The 24,804-nt window shown below is 42.1% G+C and overlaps 1 protein-coding gene across 1 annotated transcript in view; it reads right to left on the minus strand.

The window, feature by feature from the left end:
* The window catches only part of CNTNAP5 (contactin associated protein family member 5), a 350,918-nt gene extending 328,743 nt beyond the window's left edge, over positions 1-22,175 (minus strand). Inside the window, exons 1-3 of the mRNA XM_066577791.1 lie at positions 22,124-22,175; positions 21,832-21,930; positions 16,430-16,623 (exon numbers count right to left, since the gene is read on the minus strand). Of these exons, the coding sequence (XP_066433888.1) occupies positions 16,430-16,623; positions 21,832-21,930; positions 22,124-22,175 (345 nt within the window). The remainder of the gene's footprint in view (positions 1-16,429; positions 16,624-21,831; positions 21,931-22,123) is intronic.
* Positions 22,176-24,804: the final 2,629 nt, after the last annotated feature.

Here is a 24,804-nt window from a genome sequence, read left to right on the forward strand (position 1 = left end):
ATTACAAAAGTATTTTAAATATTCCTCCCTTAAAGTTTACATAAAACAAATACTAAACCCGCCGCTTAATGGCCTCCGCTTTATAGCTACATCAGAAGTTCACCTAATGAGATGATTATGAACAACAGGAGAAGCTGAAAATCATCGCAGCCAAGGAAAAAAGGTGGAACTATATATAACAGCAGGAAATGGAAGACAAGACCGCGGCGCGCAAAATATCCCAGAGATACACGGCCGGCAATCTTATGACAAATGCACTGAGGAAAATGAGCTTTTAATGCATCACAGTCTGTTCATGAATCACTTTTATGTGCCGAAGGTCTTGTGCAGACGCCATTCTTGCTACTATGAATTCTGCAAGAAGATAAAATGATGGCTCTCCAGCCTAGTGGAAGACAAGCGCAACCAAAACCCCTCCTTACAGATGTAGCAGGTGCCGCACCGTCACACCGCCTGCCGTAACGACTATAAAGAGTTCTACAGTTGGTGCCAAGCAACAGATGACATATTGGAACCTGCTAGAGATGTAGCAACTGTTTTCACCTGTTTGTAGCAATGCAGTTAAAGGGGTTGTCCCGCGGCAGCAAGTGGGTCTATACACTTCTGTATGGCCATATTAATGCACTTTGTAATGTACATTGTGCATTAATTATGAGCCATACAGAAGTTATAAAAAGTTTTATACTTACCTGCTCCGTTGCTGGCGTCCTCGTTCCCATGGAGCCGACTAATTTTCGCCCTCCGATGGCCAAATTAGCCGTGCTTGCGCAGTCCGGGTCTTCTGCTCTCTTCAATGGAGCCGCTCGTGCAGAATGCCGGCTCCGTGTAGCTCTGCCCCGTCACGTGCCGATTTCAGCCAATCAGGAGGCTGGAATCGGCAATGGACCGTACAGAAGAGCTGCGGTCCACGGAGGGAGCAGACCCCGGCGGCCATCTTCAGCAGGTAAGTATGAAGACGCCGGACCGCCGGGATTCAGGTAAGCGCTGAGCGGTTTGTTTTTTTAACCCCTGCATCGGGGTTGTCTCGCGCCGAACGGGGGGGGGGGGGGTTAAAAAAAAAAAAACCCGTTTCGGCGCGGGACAACCCCTTTAAGTTATTGCAACATGTTGTCATAATAAGGTTTGCTACATCTTCTACATCTATCTTCCTGTGAAAGATTGAAAGAAAGCTCTATCCACAAACGGATCATGAACTCATTACTTGTTGTTACTCTTGCATTACCTGCAAAGCCGCTTTATATTCATGAGATCCAACTGCCCTTTCATTAGTTTACAGCGATTGGCCTCTTTATTTATTACACTTTCTGCCTGCTCACAATTGGCGCTTCGCTGTATGGAAACTAAAGCCGTGACCTTGGAACGCAGCATAAAATCACGTGACAAGTTTTCCGCAGATCTGTTTTTAGTAGAGATGAGCGAGTATACTCGCTAAAGGCAATTGCTCGAGCGAGCATTGCCCTTAGCGAGTACCTGCCCGCTCGAGACTGAAGGTTCGGGTGCCGGCGGCAGGCAGGGAGCTGCGGGGGAGAGCGGGGCAGAACGGAGGGGAGATCTCTCTCTCCCTCTCTCCCCCCGCTCCCTCCTGCTGACAGCCGCTACTCACCGCTCCCCCACGCCGACACCCGAACCTTTAGTCTCGAGCGGGCAGGTACTCGCTAAAGGCGATGCTCACTTGAGCAATTGCCTTTAGTGAGTATACTCGCTCATCTCTAGTTTTTAGTGTGAATCCACATTAGATGGAAATCCAAAGACACAACTCGTCAATGCCTTTGAAAATCGCAGCATGTCCTATGTGCGTTTTCCGTTTTTTTTTTTTTCTAGCCCATGTTTCCGTATGGAGCCTCTTTTTTTATACCACAATGCATGAACTTGCGATTTTCGTGTGATGCGTTTCTAATATTTGGAGCTTATATTAACTGCCACGTGATAAAATCGCGAGCGGCAGCAATGAGCGATTTTTCACAAGAAAAAGCATCGCTGATGCTCAAAATCGCCTTAGCAAAAGTGTGATTTTGCCCCGATTATCTGGTAGCGATATCGCAATCGCCCGAGTGAAACTAGCCTTAGCAGTAGAAAAACATCACCTGGTTGGATGGTTCCAAATTTCTGTTGTGCCGTGCCAGTGGGAGGGGCCGAATTTGGTGCAAGCAGCATGAATCGATCGAATTTAGACTTTGTTGTTTTTAAAGTAATTTATTATTCAGCTATCCCCCCCAGTATATATATATATATATATATATATATATATATATATATGTCGGCTAGTCTCACCTTGGTTAGTCATTCCCTTTCATCTTAAACTCCCGGCCTCTTTTTCCTCAGATGGTCATGTGATCTCAATTTTGACCAGCTCAGATCTACTTGGGGTTATATGTTCTCAAACTGAGTAAGTTTCAGGGCTTCTTCATACAGACGTTTGTGCAGCTACGGAGCGCGGTTGTGCATGAACGTTCTTTTTTTTCTCTTAGTATTCAGACCCCGTGCTATAGTGCAGGAGTTTAACTAAAACGGCAGGGAGGTAAGTCCTGCCCTGTCTTACCCACACATAGTATTAACTATGTGCGAGACAGATAAGGCGAGCCCTATTCTTTCTCACCCGTCCTATTAATTGGCGAGAATACCGTTCGTCTCGTTATACAGCGGTGATAAAAATCACGCCCATCGGCTTAACCCCTCACAGTCTGATGCTATTACATGCATCTAACACCGCAACTACCTAGAAGGGAACACAGGCACTCCTATCACAGTTACTGTCGATAATCACACAGCTCATGTCACACAGATATAATAGAAGAGATCATAGCTCATCCTCCTGGATGTAGGTTATTTAGGTGAATACAGAAGCTAATGATAACTAAACTGTCCCCCCAGCAGGTAGAAATGGTATAGTTTCAGCTAATGCTGTGCTGATGCATCATGGGATTAATGTGAAACTGAAAGTAAAAATTCCTAAACTGAAAACGGTGTCTGATAAGCAGCAGACAGGGGGTTTCACTGCAAAGAATTGACCTGAACACACAGAGGAGATCTCCAGAGTGTGACAGGTAATCAGGTGCAGCAACAGGCATGAAAAAGGGTGTTTTGGCCAGAGTGGCCCTTTAAGCAACCTTTATGTCTACAGAGGGAATTTGGGGCTCTACTGTAGGCATAACATTATACGGTACCTTACATAAACTGCTCCCTCTTATATTGATATCATTATTAGAGATGAGCGAGTATACTCGCTAAGGCTAACTACTCAAGCGAGTAGTGCCTTAGCCGAGTATCCTCCCGCTCGTCTCTAAAGATTCGGGGGCCGGCGGGGGGCGGGGGAGAGCGGGGAGAAACAGAGGGGAGATCTCTCTCTCCCTCTCTCCCCCCCCCGCTCCCCCCTGCTCTGCTCACCGCCACAACTCACCTGTCACCCGCGCCGGCAGCGGAATCTTTACAGACGAGCCGGAGGATACTTGGCTAAGGCACTACTCGCTCGAGTAGTTATCCTTAGCGAGAATACTTGCTCATCTCTAATCATTATGGGTCATGGAAAGGAAATTTGTGGAGTTGCCCTTAATGGTGTCCTACTGACAGGCCACACCCTTCTTGGACGTTCATATACTAAGAGGGTAATTATGATGCAATTCTGCTTATTGTCCATGCTCGGTTTACCGTATATATTTATTTAATGCCTATCTGTATATGAGAGTTATTCTCAGTTTGGAACATCGTTTTCTAACTTTATATGCAGAGCAATCAACTGTTAAATCAAATATGCAAATCAGTGAATAAGTGCAAACTATGGCAACATAACCAACTCCAGTGTACAGCCCGAGGTTCAGTCTACTAAAGTTCACTCATCTCTACCGGTGATGTTCCGTAAGCACACATGACAGCTGCAGCCAATCACTGGCCTTAGTGGTATATGGCTCAAGACTGCAGAGGGCAGTGATTGACTGCAGCGGTCAATTGCGTATATGGAAATGTCACTGATGCAGTTTGTAAACACAGTTGAGTCGTGCGGACAGGATCGGTGGCGTTGGACTAGCTAAGGGTCTGTTTTTTGGTTTTCGTTTTTTGACCATTTCATACCCTTTGTCCAACATTTTTTAAACTTGAACATCCCCTTTCATATCTGCATATTACAAATGCAATGGGGGATGTTACTTCCCGGCACTTATCCATCATCGCTACAGTAACGAATATGAGGTTTTATGTAGCAGAAGGTGAGATAAATTTTTTTGGCCGGCGTCTAGGTAGATTTCTGGCTTCAGTTAGCTCTTGTACTTATTTATCACTGGACTTGCAGAGGTGTACGGCATTTCTGCAATCCAATTATTTACCCTCCTATGTCCTCTGTCCCTACGGCCTAGGAAAGTGCTGAAGTCATAATTCAGGGAGGGAAAAATCCATTGTTTCCACTTAACAAGAACCTCTGCATTATTATAGCTCAACAGCTCGATGCCAAGTCAAAAGGTGAAGAATATAAAAGTGTGTCTTCATTATAATTCATGTTGTAAGATAGATGAGTCCATCCAGCCGCCCCCATAACAGTGAGGTGAAGGGTAGATGGTGCACCGAGCATCTGCCTGTCCTGTATAACTACTACTGTAGACATGAGGAGCTGAACATTGATGGACCTACTAAGATAATTAAAAGGTGCCTCATGTTTAACATTGAACTCGAATATACTTTAGAGGGGTTGTCCAGTTTAGAAAAATTTTTTTTGTGTTCCCTATTAAAAAAATAGTAGTGTGGGGGGGGGGGTCCTCAGTTCAGGATCATCATCTCTTGGTCAGAGTGAAGAGCAGTTACAAAGAGCAATTATCAGTCTGAGGACCTGTTGAGTCATGCATCACACAGACATCCCATTGATATGATTGGATACTATGTAATACTTTCTTTCACCTCTGGGAGTGCTATAGGGAAACAGAACACACTGCTAGATTTCCCCACAGATTACAGCTAATTACTCAAGACTCAGTTTATTGTCAAGGGACCTTCCAAGAAGTGGGATTATCCAAAACTGAGAACCTTCTTTAAAGACAAATGCCATCCAAGACCATTAATACTAGAATAAGCGTATTGAAGTCTCCTACCTACAGTCTCCACACCCCACAATATTCCTATTTAAATGATGAAAAGTTAAAGTTTAAGAGCAGGGATTGGTTATCAGTAGAGATGAGCGAGCACCCAAATGCTCGGGTCCGCATTATTCGAGTCGAGCTTTTTGTAAAATTCGAGTCCCCTACTCGAGTAACGAACCTCATTGACTACAATGGGAGACTCGAGCATTTTTGTATGTGGGACGCTGGGTCCCGAGCTTTTTTTCCCCCTTGGTATGAGTAATGAGCATCATCGAGTACGCTAATACTCGAACGAGCGTCAAGCTCAGCAGAGTATGTTCGCTCAACTCTAGTTATCAGCTCAAAATACATCATATTTTAAAGGTGGCCATACAGATTACATGAACATTGGCCAAACCCATTGATTCTGATGGGACCGGCCAACTATATAATGCAACTCACACTCCACCATACCATCTCTACTGAAATTATGCACCTGCCATCTCAAAAGGTACAGGTGTTGGATATCTGGAAAAAAATGATCCATAGTGCATTGGTAGCGTAAGTGCTACTAATGCACTATACTTGCTGTGTAATTGGTCAGCTATGATCACATGATAAGCACTGGCCAAATAACAGAGCAATGTATAGTTTAACTACAAAATGGCAGTGGCCATTCTGGCCACCCAAAAACTGCACTGGGAACCAGTGGTATCGAGGGATAGCCAACACAAAGAACTGCAGGCAATATACCCTCTCCGCCCTCCGGTCCCAGTGCAACTTGCTACAAGTGGGAAGAGGTCTGCACTCTCTGAGTGGTTTCTAAGATGTGGCTGAGGAGCCGTGTCACGGTGGCAATGAGTGCAGCACACTCTTTGTAATCATGTGCACCATTGCAGGTGTACAACAGGATCTGGATGACTAATGGAATCAGGTGATCATGATACCAGTGCCTGGTTTAAAAGTGCTTAGTAGGGAAATAAGACTAATACACGTGTGTAAGTAAATGACAGGCACACCATTTACTTTCAGGTATGTGGCTGTCTGCAATAGTATAAAATACCATATTAGCGCCATAATACCATAATAGCACCATAACTTAGTTAATGGTGCTATTCCATAGTGATAGTCTGCCTTTAAGGGGAATAAAAAAGTTAACCCAGTGTAGTAAATGTTATGATTTTTATCAATCATTTACTTGAGAGGTAACAGAGTGCTGATGTTTAGAGGAAAGTGATAGAAATCCTGGTGTCTATTAGGAGAAATGCTGTAATGATCGATGGCTATTTCATAGCTGCTGAGGGTTGATGTGCGTTGCTAATGTATATTATGCAACTAACAATTGTAACAGTCTCTGTCATGGCCCATTTGGATATTGTACGATTGGTCTATATCCCAGTCACAGTGGCTGTTGGAGGTTTGCAAAATCAGTCACTGTGTTTGTGTCCAGCCAGGTTTAAGGGATTTCACAGGGGCTACAGCCAATGCTAGAGCTCAGCAAACAAGCTCTGTCATTGGCTGGATCCCATAAACAGGCTGGGGCAGCCTGTAAACGTGACATCAGAGGGGAGACCCGGAGCGGTGGCATGTGACACAGCATGGAAAGGTGAGTATATACCTGTTATTTCACTATCAGGGGAAAGTGTTTTACAAAAAACAAAATAAAGCTACTGGAAAAACCCCTTTAATATTCTGTCACCTGACTGTAGTGTGACAACATTGTAATAATATCTGGCAACATTGAAGAAAAGAAAAACATATTACAGACATGACTCAGTTAAAGGGATTGGTCAGTTGTAAACTATTGATCGTCTATCCTCAGGATAGGCCATCAGTAGCAGATTAACAGGGGTCCTCAGACGATCAGCTGTTCTCTGACAAATGCACTTCTGACCGATGATTTCTGCAGGATTTAGACAGCTCCGTTCCCGTTGCAGTGGCCTGGTTTGGTATTTCAAACCAAGTTCCCTCTGAAGTGAATTTTATAGAACCTACAATACCAAACCTGACCACTACAGTGGGAACGGAGCAATCTACTTCCTGCTGAAATCAATTCAGTACATGCGTGCACCTGTTTGGCAAAGCAGCTGATCAGAGAGAGACTGTAGCTCAAGGCCACCACTGATCTACTATAAACGCATCCTAGGTGTACGCCATCAGTAGTTTTACAACTACAGCCTATGGATTCAGGTACACAGTATAAAATGTCGCAATGGAAGACAGAAAAAAACATTCAAGGCATGATATAAAAGGTATAAAGTAGATAAAATGACCAACAATCATATACACCAATAGCTAGCCACTATTCCAGCTTCAAGCCAAAACACAGGCTGCACCAGGTGTTACAAGTGACCCCCATTGTGGGCCCGGTCAGACAGGAGTCACGGTGGGGCCGCTATACATCATGTTCCGCTGTTTATAAACTGCTTATCACTGGGAAATAACTTGGCTAATCTTCGCAAACTGTTTGCTGAGAGCAAATTAATGATGCATTTGTTTAGCAAAAAGCTTTATTTTCTCCCTCCGCATCGGCCGGATAAGTACACTGTGCAATCTATTTAGAAATAGTTTATTTGCACTGGAGACGCCAAGTTTGGAAATTGCATGTTTAATTGGTGGAGGGTATCTGCTGACAGCTGGTAAAATGGTAACAGCCTGCATGAGAGATGTCCCTCCAATGCGCTCGCACGTATTTAAGACTGCAATTGTTTCCAGAGCTTCCGTAGGCTGCAGGCACGAGACGAGCGCACATCTCCGCAGATTCTCCATCTGCACAAGCATCGCCACATTTGGTTCCAGCATAAAACGATTACCCATCAAGGATCTCACTTCAGCTTCCCGTTTATAACAGTAAACATGGATTGAGTGGAGGAGAGGGGGAGAACAGAACCTACAAACATGGTAGGGCGCTTCCACACAGACTGGAATATTCTGCAACACAAGTTGAATCTTCTATCACAAAGTATAGTAGTTATATTCTTGTACATAGGGGCAGTATTATAGTAGTTATATTTTTGTACACAGGGGACAGTATTATAGTAGTTATATTCGTGTACATAGGAGTCAGTATTATAGTAGTTATATTCTTGTACATAGGGAGCAGTATTATAATAGTTATATTCTTGTACATAGGGGACAGTATTATAGTAGTTATATTCTTGTACATAGGACGCAGTATTATAGTAGTTATATTCTTGTACATAGGGAGCAGTATTATAGTAGTTATATTCTTGTACATAGGAGCAGTATTATAGTAGTAATATTCCTGTACATAGGGGGCAGTATTATAGTAGTTATATTCTTGTACATAGGGGACAGTATTATAGTAGTTATATTCTTGTACATAGGGGCAGTATTATAGTGGTTATATTCTTGTACATAAGGGCAGTATTATAGTGGTTATATTCTTGTAGATAGGGGCAGTAATATAGCAGTTATATTCTTGTACATAGGAGCAGTATTATAGTAGTTATATTCTTGTACATAGGGGGCAGTATTATAGTAGTTATATTCTTGTACATAGGGGACAGTATTATAGTAGTTATATTCTTGTACATAGGACGCAGTATTATAGTAGTTATATTCTTGTACATAGGGACAGTATTATAGTAGTTATATTTTTGTACACAGGGGACAGTATTATAGTAGTTATATTCGTGTACATAGGAGTCAGTATTATAGTAGTTATATTCTTGTACATAGGGAGCAGTATTATAATAGTTATATTCTTGTACATAGGGGACAGTATTATAGTAGTTATATTCTTGTACATAGGACGCAGTATTATAGTAGTTATATTCTTGTACATAGGGAGCAGTATTATAGTAGTTATATTCTTGTACATAGGAGCAGTATTATAGTAGTAATATTCCTGTACATAGGGGGCAGTATTATAGTAGTTATATTCTTGTACATAGGGGACAGTATTATAGTAGTTATATTCTTGTACATAGGGGCAGTATTATAGTGGTTATATTCTTGTACATAAGGGCAGTATTATAGTGGTTATATTCTTGTAGATAGGGGCAGTAATATAGCAGTTATATTCTTGTACATAGGAGCAGTATTATAGTAGTTATATTCTTGTACATAGGGGGCAGTATTATAGTAGTTATATTCTTGTACATAGGGGACAGTATTATAGTAGTTATATTCTTGTACATAGGACGCAGTATTATAGTAGTTATATTCTTGTACATAGGGACAGTATTATAGTAGTTATATTTTTGTACACAGGGGACAGTATTATAGTAGTTATATTCGTGTACATAGGAGTCAGTATTATAGTAGTTATATTCTTGTACATAGGGAGCAGTATTATAATAGTTATATTCTTGTACATAGGGGACAGTATTATAGTAGTTATATTCTTGTACATAGGACGCAGTATTATAGTAGTTATATTCTTGTACATAGGGGGCAGTATTATAGTAGTTATATTCTTGTACATAGGAGCAGTATTATAGTAGTAATATTCCTGTACATAGGGGGCAGTATTATAGTAGTTATATTCTTGTACATAGGGGACAGTATTATAGTAGTTATATTCTTGTACATAGGGGCAGTATTATAGTGGTTATATTCTTGTACATAAGGGCAGTATTATAGTGGTTATATTCTTGTAGATAGGGGCAGTAATATAGCAGTTATATTCTTGTACATAGGAGCAGTATTATAGTAGTTATATTCTTGTACATACGGGCAGTATTATAGTGGTTATATTCTTGTACACAAGGGACAGTATTATAGTAGTTATATTTTTGTACATAGGGGACAGTATTATAGTAGTTATATTCTTGTACATAGTGGGCAGTATTATAGTAGTTATATTCTAGTATATAGGAGCAGTATTATAGTAGTTATATTCTTGTACATAGGAACAGTATTACAGTAGTTATATTCTTGCACATAGGGGGCAATATTATATTTGTTATATTCTTGTACATAGGGGGCAGTATTATAGTAGTTATATTCTGGTACATAGGGGGCAGTATTATAGTGGTTATATTCTTGTACATAGGGGGCAGTATTATAGTAGTTATATTCTTGTACATAGGAGGCAGTATTATAGTAGTTATATTCTTGTACATAGGAGCAGTATTATAGTAGTAATATTCCTGTACATAGAATGCAGTATTATAGTAGTTATATTTTTGGACATAGAGGGCAGTATTATAGTAGTTATATTCTTGTATATAGGAGGCAGTATTATAGTAGTTATATTTTTGTACACGGGGGAAGTATTATGGTAGTTATATTCTTGTACATATTGGGCAGTATTATGGTAGTTATATACTTGTACATATTGGGCAGTATTATAGTAGTTATATTTTTGTACATAGGGGGCAGTATTATGGTAGTTATATTCCTGTTCATAGGAGGCAGTATTATAGTAGTTATATGCTTGTACTTCGAAATGTAGTCAGAGTAGTTGCCTAATTATCTATCTAATATCTTTCCATCTGCAGTATCTAGGAATCTGAGCTCTGCTAGTTCTCTCTCTTGTGAACTCTCTTAGCATAATCCCGTTTTGCAGTGTACAGTTATACATCCAGCACCTACATCTTCTTATCAATTATTTAGACCTTGACGTGATGTCAAGGGGTTAGACATTTTAACAAGACTCCTCTACACCAGAGATGTGACCTTGATCTGCATATTCACTTTCCAGTGTTTGATTCCTGCCAAAGTGGATGCTGAAATCTCTACCTGCAATAGGGAAAGCAATTATAAAACAGCAGATGCTTGTGGAAAGTGATGTCATTTATGGTGACGTGTAAGGACTTTATTCATTTCTGCCAAAGTTCAAAATGATTTTTTAACACCCAACACTTAAAGAGACTGTCACCTACTTTTAGCCATGTAAGCTAAGTTTATGGGCTGAAAGTATGTGACCCGCTGAGTCCAGGGATGTCAGTTTTATACTTATCCCCCCGTTGTTCCTCCGGTTTGAGCACTGAAAGCAGCGGCTGCAGTGCATCCAGTGGTGCTGCTAAGTAGTCCGCACATTCTACTGTTATAATGGGAGGACTACTAAGCAGTGTTCCTCAATGCATTGAGCGGGAGCTTTCACCGCTCACACTGGGGAACGACAGGGGAGGTAAGTATAATACCACCACCCATCCCTGGATTAGAGAGTCATATACTTTAGCCCATAAGCTTAGCTCAAAGGCCTCTTAGTAGGTGACAGATTCCCTTTAAATCTACTGGAACACTTTTTCATACTGAAAGCTTCAATATTGGAATCAGAATTAAAGTGAACAAGGAACAATCTGATTGACACATGACTTTTGTGTATCTTACATGGCCAGGGGGGCTCAGCCTCCTACCCCACCAGTAGTACAAAGTGCATATAATGTATTGAAGAACTCTTATTAATTTTTATTTGGGGTGATGGAAAGAAATTAAGAAGGAAACGCAGGCTGAACGCTGGGGTGACCAAGCCTGGAGCCTTATAGTACAAGCCAATACAGATGTGGCATTACCAGCTGTGCCTCATAGTAGCCTGAAGCCTCATAGTACAAGCCAATACAGATGTGGCATTACCAGCTGTGCCTCATAGTACAAGCCAATACAGATGTGGCATTACCAGCTGTGCCTCATAGTAGCCTGAAGCCTCATAGTACAAGCCAATACAGATGTGGCATTACCAGCTGTGCCTCATAGTACAAGCCAATACAGATGTGGCATTACCAGCTGTGCCTCATAGTAGCCTGAATCCTCAAAGTACAGGCCAATACAGATGTAGCATTACCAGCTGTGCCTCATAGTAGCCTGAAGCCTCATAGTACAAGCCAATACAGATGTGGCATTACCAGCTGTGCCTCATAGTAGCCTGAAGCCTCATAGTACAAGCCAACACAGATGTGGCATTACCAACTGTGCCTCATAGTAGCCTGAAGCCTCATAGTACAGGCCAATACAGATGTGGCATTACCAGCTGTGCCTCATAGTAGCCTGAAGCCTTATAGTACAAGCCAATACAGATGTGGCATTACCAACTGTGCCTCGTAGTAGCCTGAAGCCTCATAGTACAAGCCAATACAGATGTGGCATTACCAACTGTGCAACGAGTTTTTTTTATTTATTTATTTTTTTGCTTTTTCCATAGTAAAACATCGTTCAAGAAAAATATATAATTCGGAAGTTCTAAGTGTTAATATTTTATTGATTATGATTTAACCCCTTTATGTCCACCATCTGTATATATAAGTCCTAACTGTTGATGCACCGCGCATCTAGGATGTATACAGAAGTACTCCACTTTACACCGGGCTCACTAGAATGTGTACGGGTTGTTCAGAGAAGAATCGGCTCGTCTAATGCCGGGCTCACATGGGTGGGCGGTATTTATTTCCCAGCTGTGAGCTCAGTCTTAGTCTCTCCCTACCCTCTTTTCTTGTATTACTGATGACCGCGGCAGCACGCTGTCGGTCATGTGCAGTGCAGGTTTGTATTTGTTTAGCAATGACGCAGGTACCCGTGGTCCATATGCAATGTTAATTGCATATGGGCTGTGGGTCGGATAGCCTCCATTGACTTCAATGGACACTGTCCACGTGGAGTCCGCAGCAAAATAGAGCATGCTGCAATTTTCCTCCGCCTGCAAAATATGCAAATTTTGTGCACAACTGTGAATGAAAAAGCGAATTGACATCCTTTTCATTGGCTGCATTTTGCTGTGGTTCCTATGCCCCTATGTCAATTGCAGATTCCGCAATTGGAATCAACCCGTGTGAGCCCGGCCTAATAGCGACTATAGCTGGTATTGTTCTGTACAGGAATGAAGGAAGATATATAGATCTATATGTGTTTTTTCAAGTTTATTACCCTGAATTTGAAATATTACAAAAAAAGAAGAAAATTTGAATTCTATATTATTTCAGCCTGTTTTTTTTTTCTTTATATAAAATGTAGAATTAACAAGGCACTGGCCCGGTCCTGGTACCATAAGAAAGCACAATCCATGCCATAAAAAAAGGTATTGAATTAGGAAGATTAACCCTTAGAATGTATTGTTTCCATGTTAAATGTTGATGCGGATATTTAGGGATCAAAGGCCTCGGTCACAAAGGGGTTAAGGCTAATTGTTGGATAGTGACACATGGGCAGAAGCAGCTAAGTGTGTGGCTGAAGCTTTCACGAAGTCTTATAGCGTGGGAGGTAAATTCCGAAACAATATCTGTAGAAGACTTAATGCTACATAATTGATACTTTACGTCTTTCACAGCCATTAAATGCTGTAATATAAGCTGCGTCGGCTCCAATATCCCCATAGACGACTCATCTGGTGGAAAGGTGCCATTCTAGTTTCTTGCAGATAATGTGCTGCTTCTAGGCTACAACCACAAACTTACTTTCCTTCCATTTGTTTAGATATCAGATCATCTTGGATCTCAATGCAGAAAACATTAGGAATAATGATCTGCGATGCAACTTCAAGCTGTTCACACAGGCCGGAATATTCCATAGGAAGCTGCCCAATAATCCGCTGGCAAAATCCGCACTCCAATCTGCTGGTCTAAATGTGGATTTTGTGCGTGAAAGAATCTTTATCAATTTTAGTTCAAGTTCAAGTAAGGCACTTATTCTTCTTATGGAGATCTAGTTGGTGTAGGAAGTCTTTAGGGCAATGAACCCTGGGAAAAATATGTAAATTAGCTCTTAAGGGAAATTGCCTCTGGAGCGCCCGTAAAGGGAGTCATTCAGTAAGTTTATGTTGAACCTTTCAAAGAGCCTTAAAATATTATATGACTAGTGATATCAGCTAAACCAGAGACCCTCATCTGTAAACAGCACTGGTTCAGCACTTTTGCTCCTTGTCAGGTTGTGAGAAATGTCTTGTGTACTGCCTCACCTATAGGTGGCACTAGAGAGACAGTTCTCATTTTCCTGGAGGGGAGCTATTTTGGCATCTGCACCATTAGGGCTCGTTCACACATTATCAAACAATTTTTGGGCAGGAGTATTCAGAGGAGTCATATGGCGGCTCTTTCAAACGTATTAGTCCATGTAGCGAGAAGTAACACTGTTGATTGGCAAAGCTCTAATATTCATCCCAGCAATCCACACGTCATGCAAAACAACACTAATCATCATACATTTTACAAGCCTGAAGCATCAGCTACAGTATGAGACGGACTGAAAAGCTCCCCACCCTCAGATATAATCCCTGGCTGGGAGGCAGATTCATTCAGCAGAAACCTTCTCCCTACTGCTTTCATCACAACTGAAGACCAAGCAAGATACTCTAAGGGCCCTTTCACACGGGACGACCTGTTGGGAGCAAACGCCCAACAGGCCCCCAAAGTGAAGATGGCTTCTATGTTTCTACATAGGAACAACCACCGCTAGGGAATGGAGATGCAACGGGCCAGGGATCATTCCAGCTCGCCTGCCACCAATGATTGAGTGATTTGTACTCTTATCATTTATCATTCATTTTACGCACGCATAAAAACTGAATGATAATGAATCAGTCCTTGGAAACAGGCATTTGGTCATCTCCGGCCTCCTTCATCTACATTCAATGAGCAATACTCTTTGGGATGACCATTGGGCACTTAAGTGCTTGACCGTCGTCCCGTGTGAAAGGACCCTAAGACACTGGTTGGGAGCAGTACTGACCAACTAGAGCAGTGTATAGCAATTTAGACTACCAATGTACTACCAATGCACAGTCTGTATCAGGTACATAGAGAAACTATGTGGCCATTATGGTCGCTCTAACAAAGCCCCACCATCCACTTCAACCTCAGGGATTGCAGAAGGGATTTGAAGGAGATGGTTTCAGGTTTTATTATCAGATTTCTGTAAGGCCTCAGTCACACGGGCGCATCGGCGCCCGTGTTACTGCAGGAAGGAGACGGACGTATCTGAAGACGGCCGTCTCTCTGCAGCGCCGGAGGAAAGAACATGTGCCCAGCGCTGGAGAGAGACGGCCGTCTTCTGTCAGTCACACGGGCGCATCGGCGCTGGTGTACGGATGCCGATGCGCCCGTGTGACTGAGCCCTAAGGGTTGTTTGAGGCTAATTTCACATGGGCAAGTGCAATATCATGCTCAGGAGCTTGCGCTGTCCCCGTGTCAAAAACGCCATCCATTACTTTAGGGAAGGTGTGATCCTCCGCCATGCCAGAAGATCGCCAAGTTTTTCCTATTGTTTTCAATGGGAAACCTCACATCGCACTTGCGTGCACCTCGGGTGATGTTTTTTTCTGGCTCCCAAAGATGGTACATGCTGCGAAAAAAACAAAACGCTCATGTATATTCATGCATGATTGGTGCGTCTCACAATGCACAAGTCTTGCGTAATTTACTTGGCCGTGTAAAAGCGGCCTAACACAGGACAGAAAATTTCATTGCTAAAGCATGCCTCAAAATCCGCACATCTAAGGCCGGATTCACAGGAGCGTGTATGTATTTGTGCACGGATGAGTGCAGCATTTTTGTGGAATGAACGTTGCTTCTTTGCGCATGTATCAGTATAATTTACTGCACTTCTTTGCGTGTGCAAGTTGTGTGCTATTCTGCAAGCAAAAATATATGCTCTGATGCTCCCAGCCATAATCAGTCTAATGAGCTCAAGATGTGTTTGTTGCAGCCGTTCTGAGGCCTGCACCGGGCTTGCAGGCCAGACCAGGTTTTGGGTGTGCCCTTGCTTCTCCTGGAGCTGAGGGGCGTGATAGTTGCAGGACTGATGTCAGTCAGCACCTGGTGCTGAGTAGCTTGGCTCCTACTTAATCAGTGCCAGCATGATCTCCTGTGCTGGTCAATCCTTCAGTTACCTTTGGACAGCGACGGAGGAACACACCTTGGCTGAAGCTCCTAGCTAAGTTCTTTTATGCTTTGTTTGGTTTTCGGTTTTGACTTTCTTTTGTGCTAGGGCTCCCCTATGGGGACTTGTCAGTGGCCCAGGCACGCGTGCGGGCTCGCACTTGTCAGAGCAGTTGGTCCGCCGAGTAGGCAGGGCCCCTTCCTGGGTTAGGGGACAATAGGGAGAGCATTCCCCTGTAGTTTTTGTTTCCTTTTGCACAGTTGTGCCTTTTTGTTTGTGTTTCAGAGGTTGCTTTTCCGGAGGACACAACAGTGTTCTTTTTCCTGCACAATTCCACAATGTTCCACGCATCTCCTAGCGTTTCCATTTATGCGTTACTGTTTCTTTAAAAAAAAGTTAAAGGTTTACATTGTTGAAATAAAGTATTGCTTAAAAAAGCAAAAAAAAAATATAATCCTAAAAATAATCTAAATACCATAAAAATAGTAAAAACAGAGACTCCTCACTCGACGCCCTATACATATACATATGCACATACTGTATGCAAGAAGCCATTCCTCCCAGTAGGGGCCATCTGTTTAAGAGTAGAAAGCGTATAAAGAACATAGCCCTACCCAGATGGTGTTGTCATGATGATACGGTTTCCAGTTGCGTCCGGTATCGCTAAACATTACGCTGAAGCGTGTCACCCAGTCGGAGCTTCCATGTCTCCCTTGTGTGGCCGCCCCTGTGAGGTCGAATCTCTCTCCCAAATCAATCTGCAGCCATTGCTTTGTGTTAGATTCCAGCGGGGACCAACCACCGGCTCCTGCGAGAAAGATGGAAAACACAGAACAGATAAATACAAGCGACGTTGTGCAATCACGGCATTGTTCTGCACCGCAATCTCCTGCCAAAAAGGGACAATTATCAAATCAAACAATCTGAAACATTGACATTCTGTCAACTTCTAAAGTGTTCCTTTCAGCAAGAATTTAACATGTTCCAAATCAACACCACATCTACATCGCTCATAGCTTCCACTTAAAGGGCCACTAACACTAAAGATGGCTGTCTACGATGATATCACCCACCTATTTAGAGATCAATGGAGGCTCTCGGCCCTGGAGATATGTGACATATGGTACCGATCATGGAGGGGGTTGATTTCAGGAAGGTTCTGTACATATTCAAGACTGAATATCCGTATGATGGGATAAAGGATACAGATTGACTAATAGCCAAGACTTGTGGTGGTGACGTATGGTTAATGCCGAGCAAGAGGTTTTAGGATGTGACATCTGGGCTGCTATCCTTTATTTTCCTTCTTTAGTAGTCATGAGCAAAGTTTTCAAAAGTTTAGCACGCCCAGTTCTCCAAATTCTGGCAAAAAGTTTGACCTGAACTGGAACTTCAGCAGAAGTGGTGATGGTGTGGTGATATTTCAGTGGGTTAGGCCAACCAAGATGAACCTTCCGAGATTCCAGTTAATAACCTCAAACAGGGTTCGATTGTATTGGTTTGCTCAACACTATTCTTTAAGGCTGTGGTCACACTTGTACTTTTCAGTTCCATTGTTCGGCTCTGTCATGGCAGCCAAGTATTGAAATAGTAGAAGTGCCGAATCTTGCACATTATGGGTACAAACAGTGCCCAAAGGACCCTATTAACTATAATTGGCTACATCAGGTTTCTGCCATGGCCTCCACATGCTGCAATATTTCATCCGGATCTGGAAAGGAGGCTCAAAGTAGAGTCTCTACCTTACATGTGAGCATACCTTTAAGGGGTTTTATGACCTTTAACGAAGTTTGCCACAGGGCAAGGAATAGGCATATCCCAACCTTCTGCTGTGCTCCCAGTCTAGTGCCACCAACTTGATCCCCTCTGCTGAAGATGCCACAGTCATTGCTCCCATGACTGCTGCAGCCAATCATTGGCCACAGTGGCTTTGTGTGCATAAACGGTACGTGATATCTGAGATCAGCGACTGGATGTGGTAGTCATGTGAGCAATAAACATGATGTAATCGCTTTGTATTTTAATGGGGAATGGAATGAAGGGGAGCAGGTCAGTGGGGCTGGATCAGAGGCACCAGTGGAAGGTGAGTAATGGCCATTTTATTTGTTTATGCCATTGACTAACCTGTACAATTTTTTTTAAAGGTCAGAAAACCCCTTTAAGTGACCTTCAATGATTTGAAACTGTCCCACCTTGTATGCATTTGGGTCTCTGCACATGCCCAATGAATTTAGCGCTGCATCCCCATCTAAAGGCCCTACTACACCAAATGACTTTCAGGTGCTGATCACCCAGTGAATGGAGGTAGACCGGGCCGGGGTTGTTCCAGCCTCCCGCCCCATTCACTGTAAACCGCTTGATCCAATGAGTGGTTTGCACGATGATCTTCCCTTGTAATAGGGCTGTAGACTTCCTCTGCACAGCGCGGTTCTAACACCGGCCTGTAGCAAGCCCTATTCATTAGTGCTCCCCTTCGCTGAACAGAGAGTACCCGGGGCGCCACTGAGCAGAGCAAAACAATTGTGTAGCCCCTTCATCAATTAGGGCCCAAAGAATGGACCCGCACCAGTCATATAGCCATGGCATATACTAGCAATCACTCTACAGGATGGGAATAGCCCTTTATTATACAGTAATGTAATTTTGCAAGGGACGAAGTCATCATTGGTCCCCTCTGGGGCTCGTGGCGTTCTCCGTTCTCCCCTGGTACAAGCCTATGTGCTCTAAGAATGCACTGTGTGTACTTTATACCCGCCGCTGTTCCTAAGCTTCATACAAGGAGCGCGCCTCTTCCATCTGTTCCATTGACTTTAATGTGCAGATCAAAGACTCCGTTCAGAGCGCGACAGATTTATTTCAAAATGCAATTATTTTTATTTGCTGCATCTTCCCTTACAAGCGGCGATGCTGACCTGACAACTCGGGATAGAGCGCGATCTAATGAAGCTTCTTCTTATTTTAACTTGCTGATTAATATCGTTGAGTTTACTAGTCTGTTGGTTTTCCTCGGGCTTCGAAAAAGTTCTGGATCGCTGGACAGATGATTATGTAAATGTGTCGTCTCCTGTTATCCAAAGTGAAGGCAACACAAAAATAGCAGGGCAACCTTCGTAAGTGGCCGTAATTAACCAAACGGCTGCCTACGAGGGCAACTAAAGCGAGCATGCACACAACCTACTGCCCGGAAGCATCCGTGGGAGGGATTGTACAGATGATGCCACGAGCAACATAAAAGACTGAAGTTGTCAATACACCTTCAACAACTTTTGGGTGAGTTTTAACCCCTATCGCCCTATTTGCAAATATTTCGCTTAGCCGTGCATTTGTGTGCTTAGGGAGTTAGGTTTCCTTTACACAGGATGATTATCGTGCAAATCCCTTGTTAGATCGGGCGGTTTGCACAATACTTTTGTAGTGTGAAAGGCCAATCAGGGATGAAACACTAGCCAGATGTTTTATGCAGACCATAAACTCATCGTTGGTCTTCCGCTGCATCGTTCAGTTTAAACAGGCAGTGCCAGCCTCTTTACTGTGAATGGGGGCGGGCGGGCCAGAGCGTCCGCAGCCCTCTCCACCTCCATTCACTGAACAATGTGACTCCTGTGTAAAGGCACAGCAGAAATAATTGCTGATACGTCTGTCAAGAGCTTCAGTGCCCAACAGCCGTCCGATGTAAAGGAGGCCTTAGACCTCATTTACATGAACGTTTTACGCAGCTATTTAGAATGCCAACGCATTCATTCATATGGGCGATTTTCAGGCGAGTGAAATCAATTACGCCATCAAAACAAGAAATCGGCCAATTTTCCTCGCTGTGTCAAAAGATAGGTCCTGGCCTATCTTTTCTTGAAAAATGCTTGTAGCTCCCACAGACTCCTATGGAAGCTGAAAAAGAAGGGAGGAGACCTTTGGAAAAGAAGACAGCTGCTGCTATCCAAGCTATTAGAAATCATTTTGAGGATTTCTGCCGACTGATGGAATTCTGCGCTGTGTTGTTGTTTTATCCCACAATACGCAAGTGTGAATGGACGAGAAAACGCTAATTAGGCTCGGGACTCAATCGTGTAGGCAAAAGTGACATTTCAGGTTGAGGTTAGACTATTTCTTGTGGTCCCCCTCCAAAACTAACTTGTTATTTGGAGAACTTCATTAGGAAAATGAGTTGTCATCAGGTTCTGAGTGAAATCTCGGAGATAAGGTGACTCATAGGGAAATCGTTATTGCTTTAATTGAACATAATGTTCTTTTCTCTCGATTGTCAGAAATGAAAGACAAGGGATTTGCAGATCATTGTGTGTGCGCACGGCGAAGTCAGTATTATGTAACTACTGCGTGTTAGATGGCAACCAGTGTCAGAAAGTGATGGAACAAAGTGAGAGCAACCAGGTGCCAATACGATAAAAGAAATGACATGAGATTGATGGCAGCCAGGAAAGATGCCTTTACATAGCAACACCTCCCATGTGACAACTAGGTGAAACTTATATTATACATATTCACTCTGATGTTACTCCACATAAGTCTGCATTCTGCTGTATCAACCATCTATTCTTCCAGGCGGAAGCACACAGCAGCCTATTACTGAGCAGATTTACTGCAACAAGGCCAACACGGGGCATTATTTATTCATACAAGATACAACAAGGTGAAGAGGAATTTCCATACCTTACATATATTCCTATAATGTGCACCTATAAATTATGAAAACCACATTTTTTTTGTTACAAACCTTGTACTGATCCTGAGTTATATCCTGTATTATATTTCAGAGCTGCACTCACTATTCTGCTGGGAGAGTCACTATGTACATACATTACTTATCCTGTACTGATCCTGAGTTATATATTGTATTATACTTCAGAGCTGCATTCACTATTCTACTGGTGAAGTCACTGTGTACATACATTACTTATCCTGTACTGATCCTGAGTTACATCCAGTATTATACTCCAGAGCTGCACTCACTATTCTGCTGGTGGAGTCACTGTGTACATACATTACTTACCCAATACTGCTCCTGAGTTACATCCAGTATTATACTTCAGAGCAGTACTCACTATTCTACTGGTGAAGTCACTGTGTACATACATTACTTATCCTGTACTGATCCTGAGTTACATCCAGTATTATACTCCAGAGCTGCACTCACTATTCTGCTGGTGGAGTCACTGTGTACATACATTACTTACCCAATACTGCTCCTGAGTTACATCCAGTATTATACTCCGGAGCTGCACTCACTGTTCTCCTGGTGGAGTCACTGTGTACAGACATTACTTGTCCAATACTGCTCCTGAGTTACATCCAGTATTATACTCCAGAGCTGCACTCACTGTTCTGCTGGTGGAGTAACTGTGTACATGCATTACTTATCCTGTACTGATCCTGAGTTACATCCTGTATTATACTCCGGAGCTGAACTCACTATTCTGCTAGTGGAGTCACTGTGTACATACATTACTTATCCTGTACTGATCCTGAGTTACATCCTGTATTATACTCCAGAGCTGCACTCACTATTCTCCTGGTGGAGTCATTGTGTACATACATTACCTATCACACCCTGTATCATACTCCTAACTGGGTGCTAGGTTCTAAGGTGGGGTGAAAGTATTCCACATTGTATAGGCCTGGGAATATTAATACAGAGCTAGCACAATAAACCCAAGCCGAGCGCAGCAATGCCTTCCTATGGAATGGGGAGCTAATAATCAGGCTCTTGCCAAAAGGCGGTACTGTGTACGCGGCCACATGCACCGGGGTACGTCCAATTGAAATTAATTGCAAATGAAGCTATAAGTTGATGAACGCAACATGCATTAAATTTGTTTAAAGGCCCCTAAAGCCCTAATGGGGGCGGAGACTAAACCTCCTATATTCAGCCATTCCTTTATTTTCTTAAACAAGATTTTGATACAATACACGTTTTTCTGTTTTCAGAGGCAGAATCCTCCATGGTACATTATTCATCAAAACCGCCTCGGACGGTGACAGATACTTCAAACAGTGATCTTACCATCTCGACTGTTGAGCTTTGCATTGCTGAGGAACATGTCTGAGGAGCTGTCAAAGGCCGTCTGTTGTAGCGGAGACACCAGCGGATCGTCACAATTATCTGCAGAAGAGGGAACAGGACAGACATATTGTCACTACCCCAATAAGAGGAAGAGATGTAGACAAGCAAGACGCAAAATCCCATTAAGATTGTCTATTAACAACAATAAATGATAATTTGTCCCATTTGTAATCATCACATGCTCTTCTTTATACCAAAATGTAATCCTATGTTTTTTTGTCTCTTGACTTACCCAGATGGCAGCATGTAAAGCTACCTCGATATGTACAAAAGCAGAAATGCATCACAACCCAAACAGTGTGAATCAAACATAGATGTCAACACATTATATAGTATGGATGATATATTCTATAGGAGATAAATAATGTAACATAGCTCTTATAAACAAGACTGAAACTAATACTGTAATACTACTTCCTAAGTAAAAGAATATAACTATTATAATACTTCCCATATGTACAAGAATATAACTACTATAATACTGCCCCCTATGTACAAGAATATAACTACTATAATACTGCTGCTATGTACAAGAATATAACTACTATAATACTGCTCCTATGTACAAGAATATACTATAATACTGCCTCCTATGTACAAGAATATAACTACTATAATACTGCCCCCTATGTACAAGAATATAACTACTATAATACTGCCCCCTATGTACAAGAATATAACTACTATAATACTGCTCTCCCTATGTACAAGAATATAACTACTATAATACTGCTCTCCCTATGTACAAGAATATAACTACTATAATACTGCTCTCCCTATGTACAAGAATATAACTACTATAATACTGCCCTCCCTGTGTACAAGAATATAACTACTATAATACTGCCCCCTATGTACAAGAATATAACTGCTATAATACTGCCCCCTATGTACAACAATATAACTGCTATAATACTGCCCCTATGTACAACAATATAACTACTATAATACTGTCCCCTATGTACAAGAATATAACTACTATAATACTGCCCTCTATGTACAAGAATATAACTACTATAATACTGCCTCCTATGTACAAGAATATAACTACTATAATACTGCTCCTATGTACAAGAATATAACTACTATAATACTGCCTCCTATGTACAAGAATATAACTACTATAATACTGCTCCTATGTACAAGAATATAACAACTATAAAACTGCTCCCTATGTACAAGAATATAACTACTATAATACTGCCCCCTATGTACAATAATATAACTACTATAATACTGCCCCCTATGTACAAGAATATAACTACTATAATACTGCCTCCCATGTACAAGAATATAACTACTATAATACTGCCCTCGATATTCAAGAATATAACTATTATAATACTGCTCCCCTATGTACCAGAATATAACTACTATAATACTACCCTCTATGTACAAGAATATAACTACTATAATACTGCTCCCTATGTACAAGAATATAACTACTATAATACTGCTCCTATGTACAAGAATATAACTACTATAATACTGCCCCCTATGTACAAGAATATAACCACTATAATACTGCCCCCTATGTACCAGAATATAACTACTATAATACTGCCCCCTATGTACATGAATATAACTACTATAATACTGCCTCCTATGTACAAGAATATAACTACTATAATACTGCCTCCTATATACAATATAACTACTATAATACTGCCCCTATGTACAAGAATATAACTACTATAATACTGTCCCCCCATATAGAACAATATAACTACTATAATACTGCCCCATATGTACAAGAATATAACTACTATAATACTGCCCCCTATGTACAACAATATAACTACTATAATACTGCCCCCCCCCCATATAGAACAATATAACTACTATAATACTGCCCCCTATGTACAACAATATAACTGCTATAATACTTTATTCAGCATTGTTTATCTGCCATGCATTTGTCTCCTCTATATATAGTAAGTGAGTCCCGCCATTAGATGTATCAGATGCCGCTGTGAGCTCCGTTCTCCTTGTAATGGATACAAATAAGGAGTTAATAAATGTGATAATATGTGTCGTCTCTCGTGTGTAATGCCTTATAAAAGATTCATACAACTTCCAATCTTGTACAGCACAATTCTGAGGTCAAGTTCACTGTAATTGTAATATCAAACATCACAGGAAATCCCACATGATGATTGTAAAATTACTGAAGTATTGTTCTGTATGCAGTGCTGGAAGTGTCTATACAGTAATGTACTGGAAGAGGCACTGCAGGGCAGGGGGATGATGTGTATATACTGTACTGGAGGGCATACATAACGGACCATATAGCACCGGTGGGTGAGTGGAGGATGTATGCAGGGTAGTCAGAAAGCCCCATACAGCGCTAAATCTCAGTACTGGTGCCTATACTGAAATAACAGTGGTGTACTTTAATAGGAAGCCATGCATGCGCTACACGATGGTATGCAGCACCGGCTTCTCGGGGCCCCAGAACATGGATTTTTATTTTGTGTTGTGGCCGCTGTAAGAGAAAGTAAAACCCAACTGCAAAGTTGAGGAGTAGCATGTGAGAAGCAGAAATCCGCTTTCCACGTCCCTCTAAGTCCCGTTGCACCGCCACTATGATTGATGTAGGGAAAGCGTACTGGAAGTGGCCTCCTCCTGCTACAATAGGTGCAGATCATCCAGGGAGTCATCCGTCGCCTGTAGGAGATTCAGGTACCGATCCACATAAGAGCCCCTGGAATTAACACAGGTCTACCAAGACGGTCGCGCCATATTCCAACTCACATGTTCACACTGTTTTCTGATTGGCTCATGCTCCTACTAGTAATTTGCATTGCATCTGTAATCAATCTGTGCTTCGCCCTTCACTAACGCGGTCCCACGGTTATAGCGTCAGCCCTGGACCGCACTGTCGAACGGCTCCATGCATGTATCATAGCAGAA

Source organism: Eleutherodactylus coqui, chromosome 8 (assembly GCF_035609145.1).
Source record: "Eleutherodactylus coqui strain aEleCoq1 chromosome 8, aEleCoq1.hap1, whole genome shotgun sequence".
Classification (NCBI taxonomy): domain Eukaryota; kingdom Metazoa; phylum Chordata; class Amphibia; order Anura; family Eleutherodactylidae; genus Eleutherodactylus; species Eleutherodactylus coqui.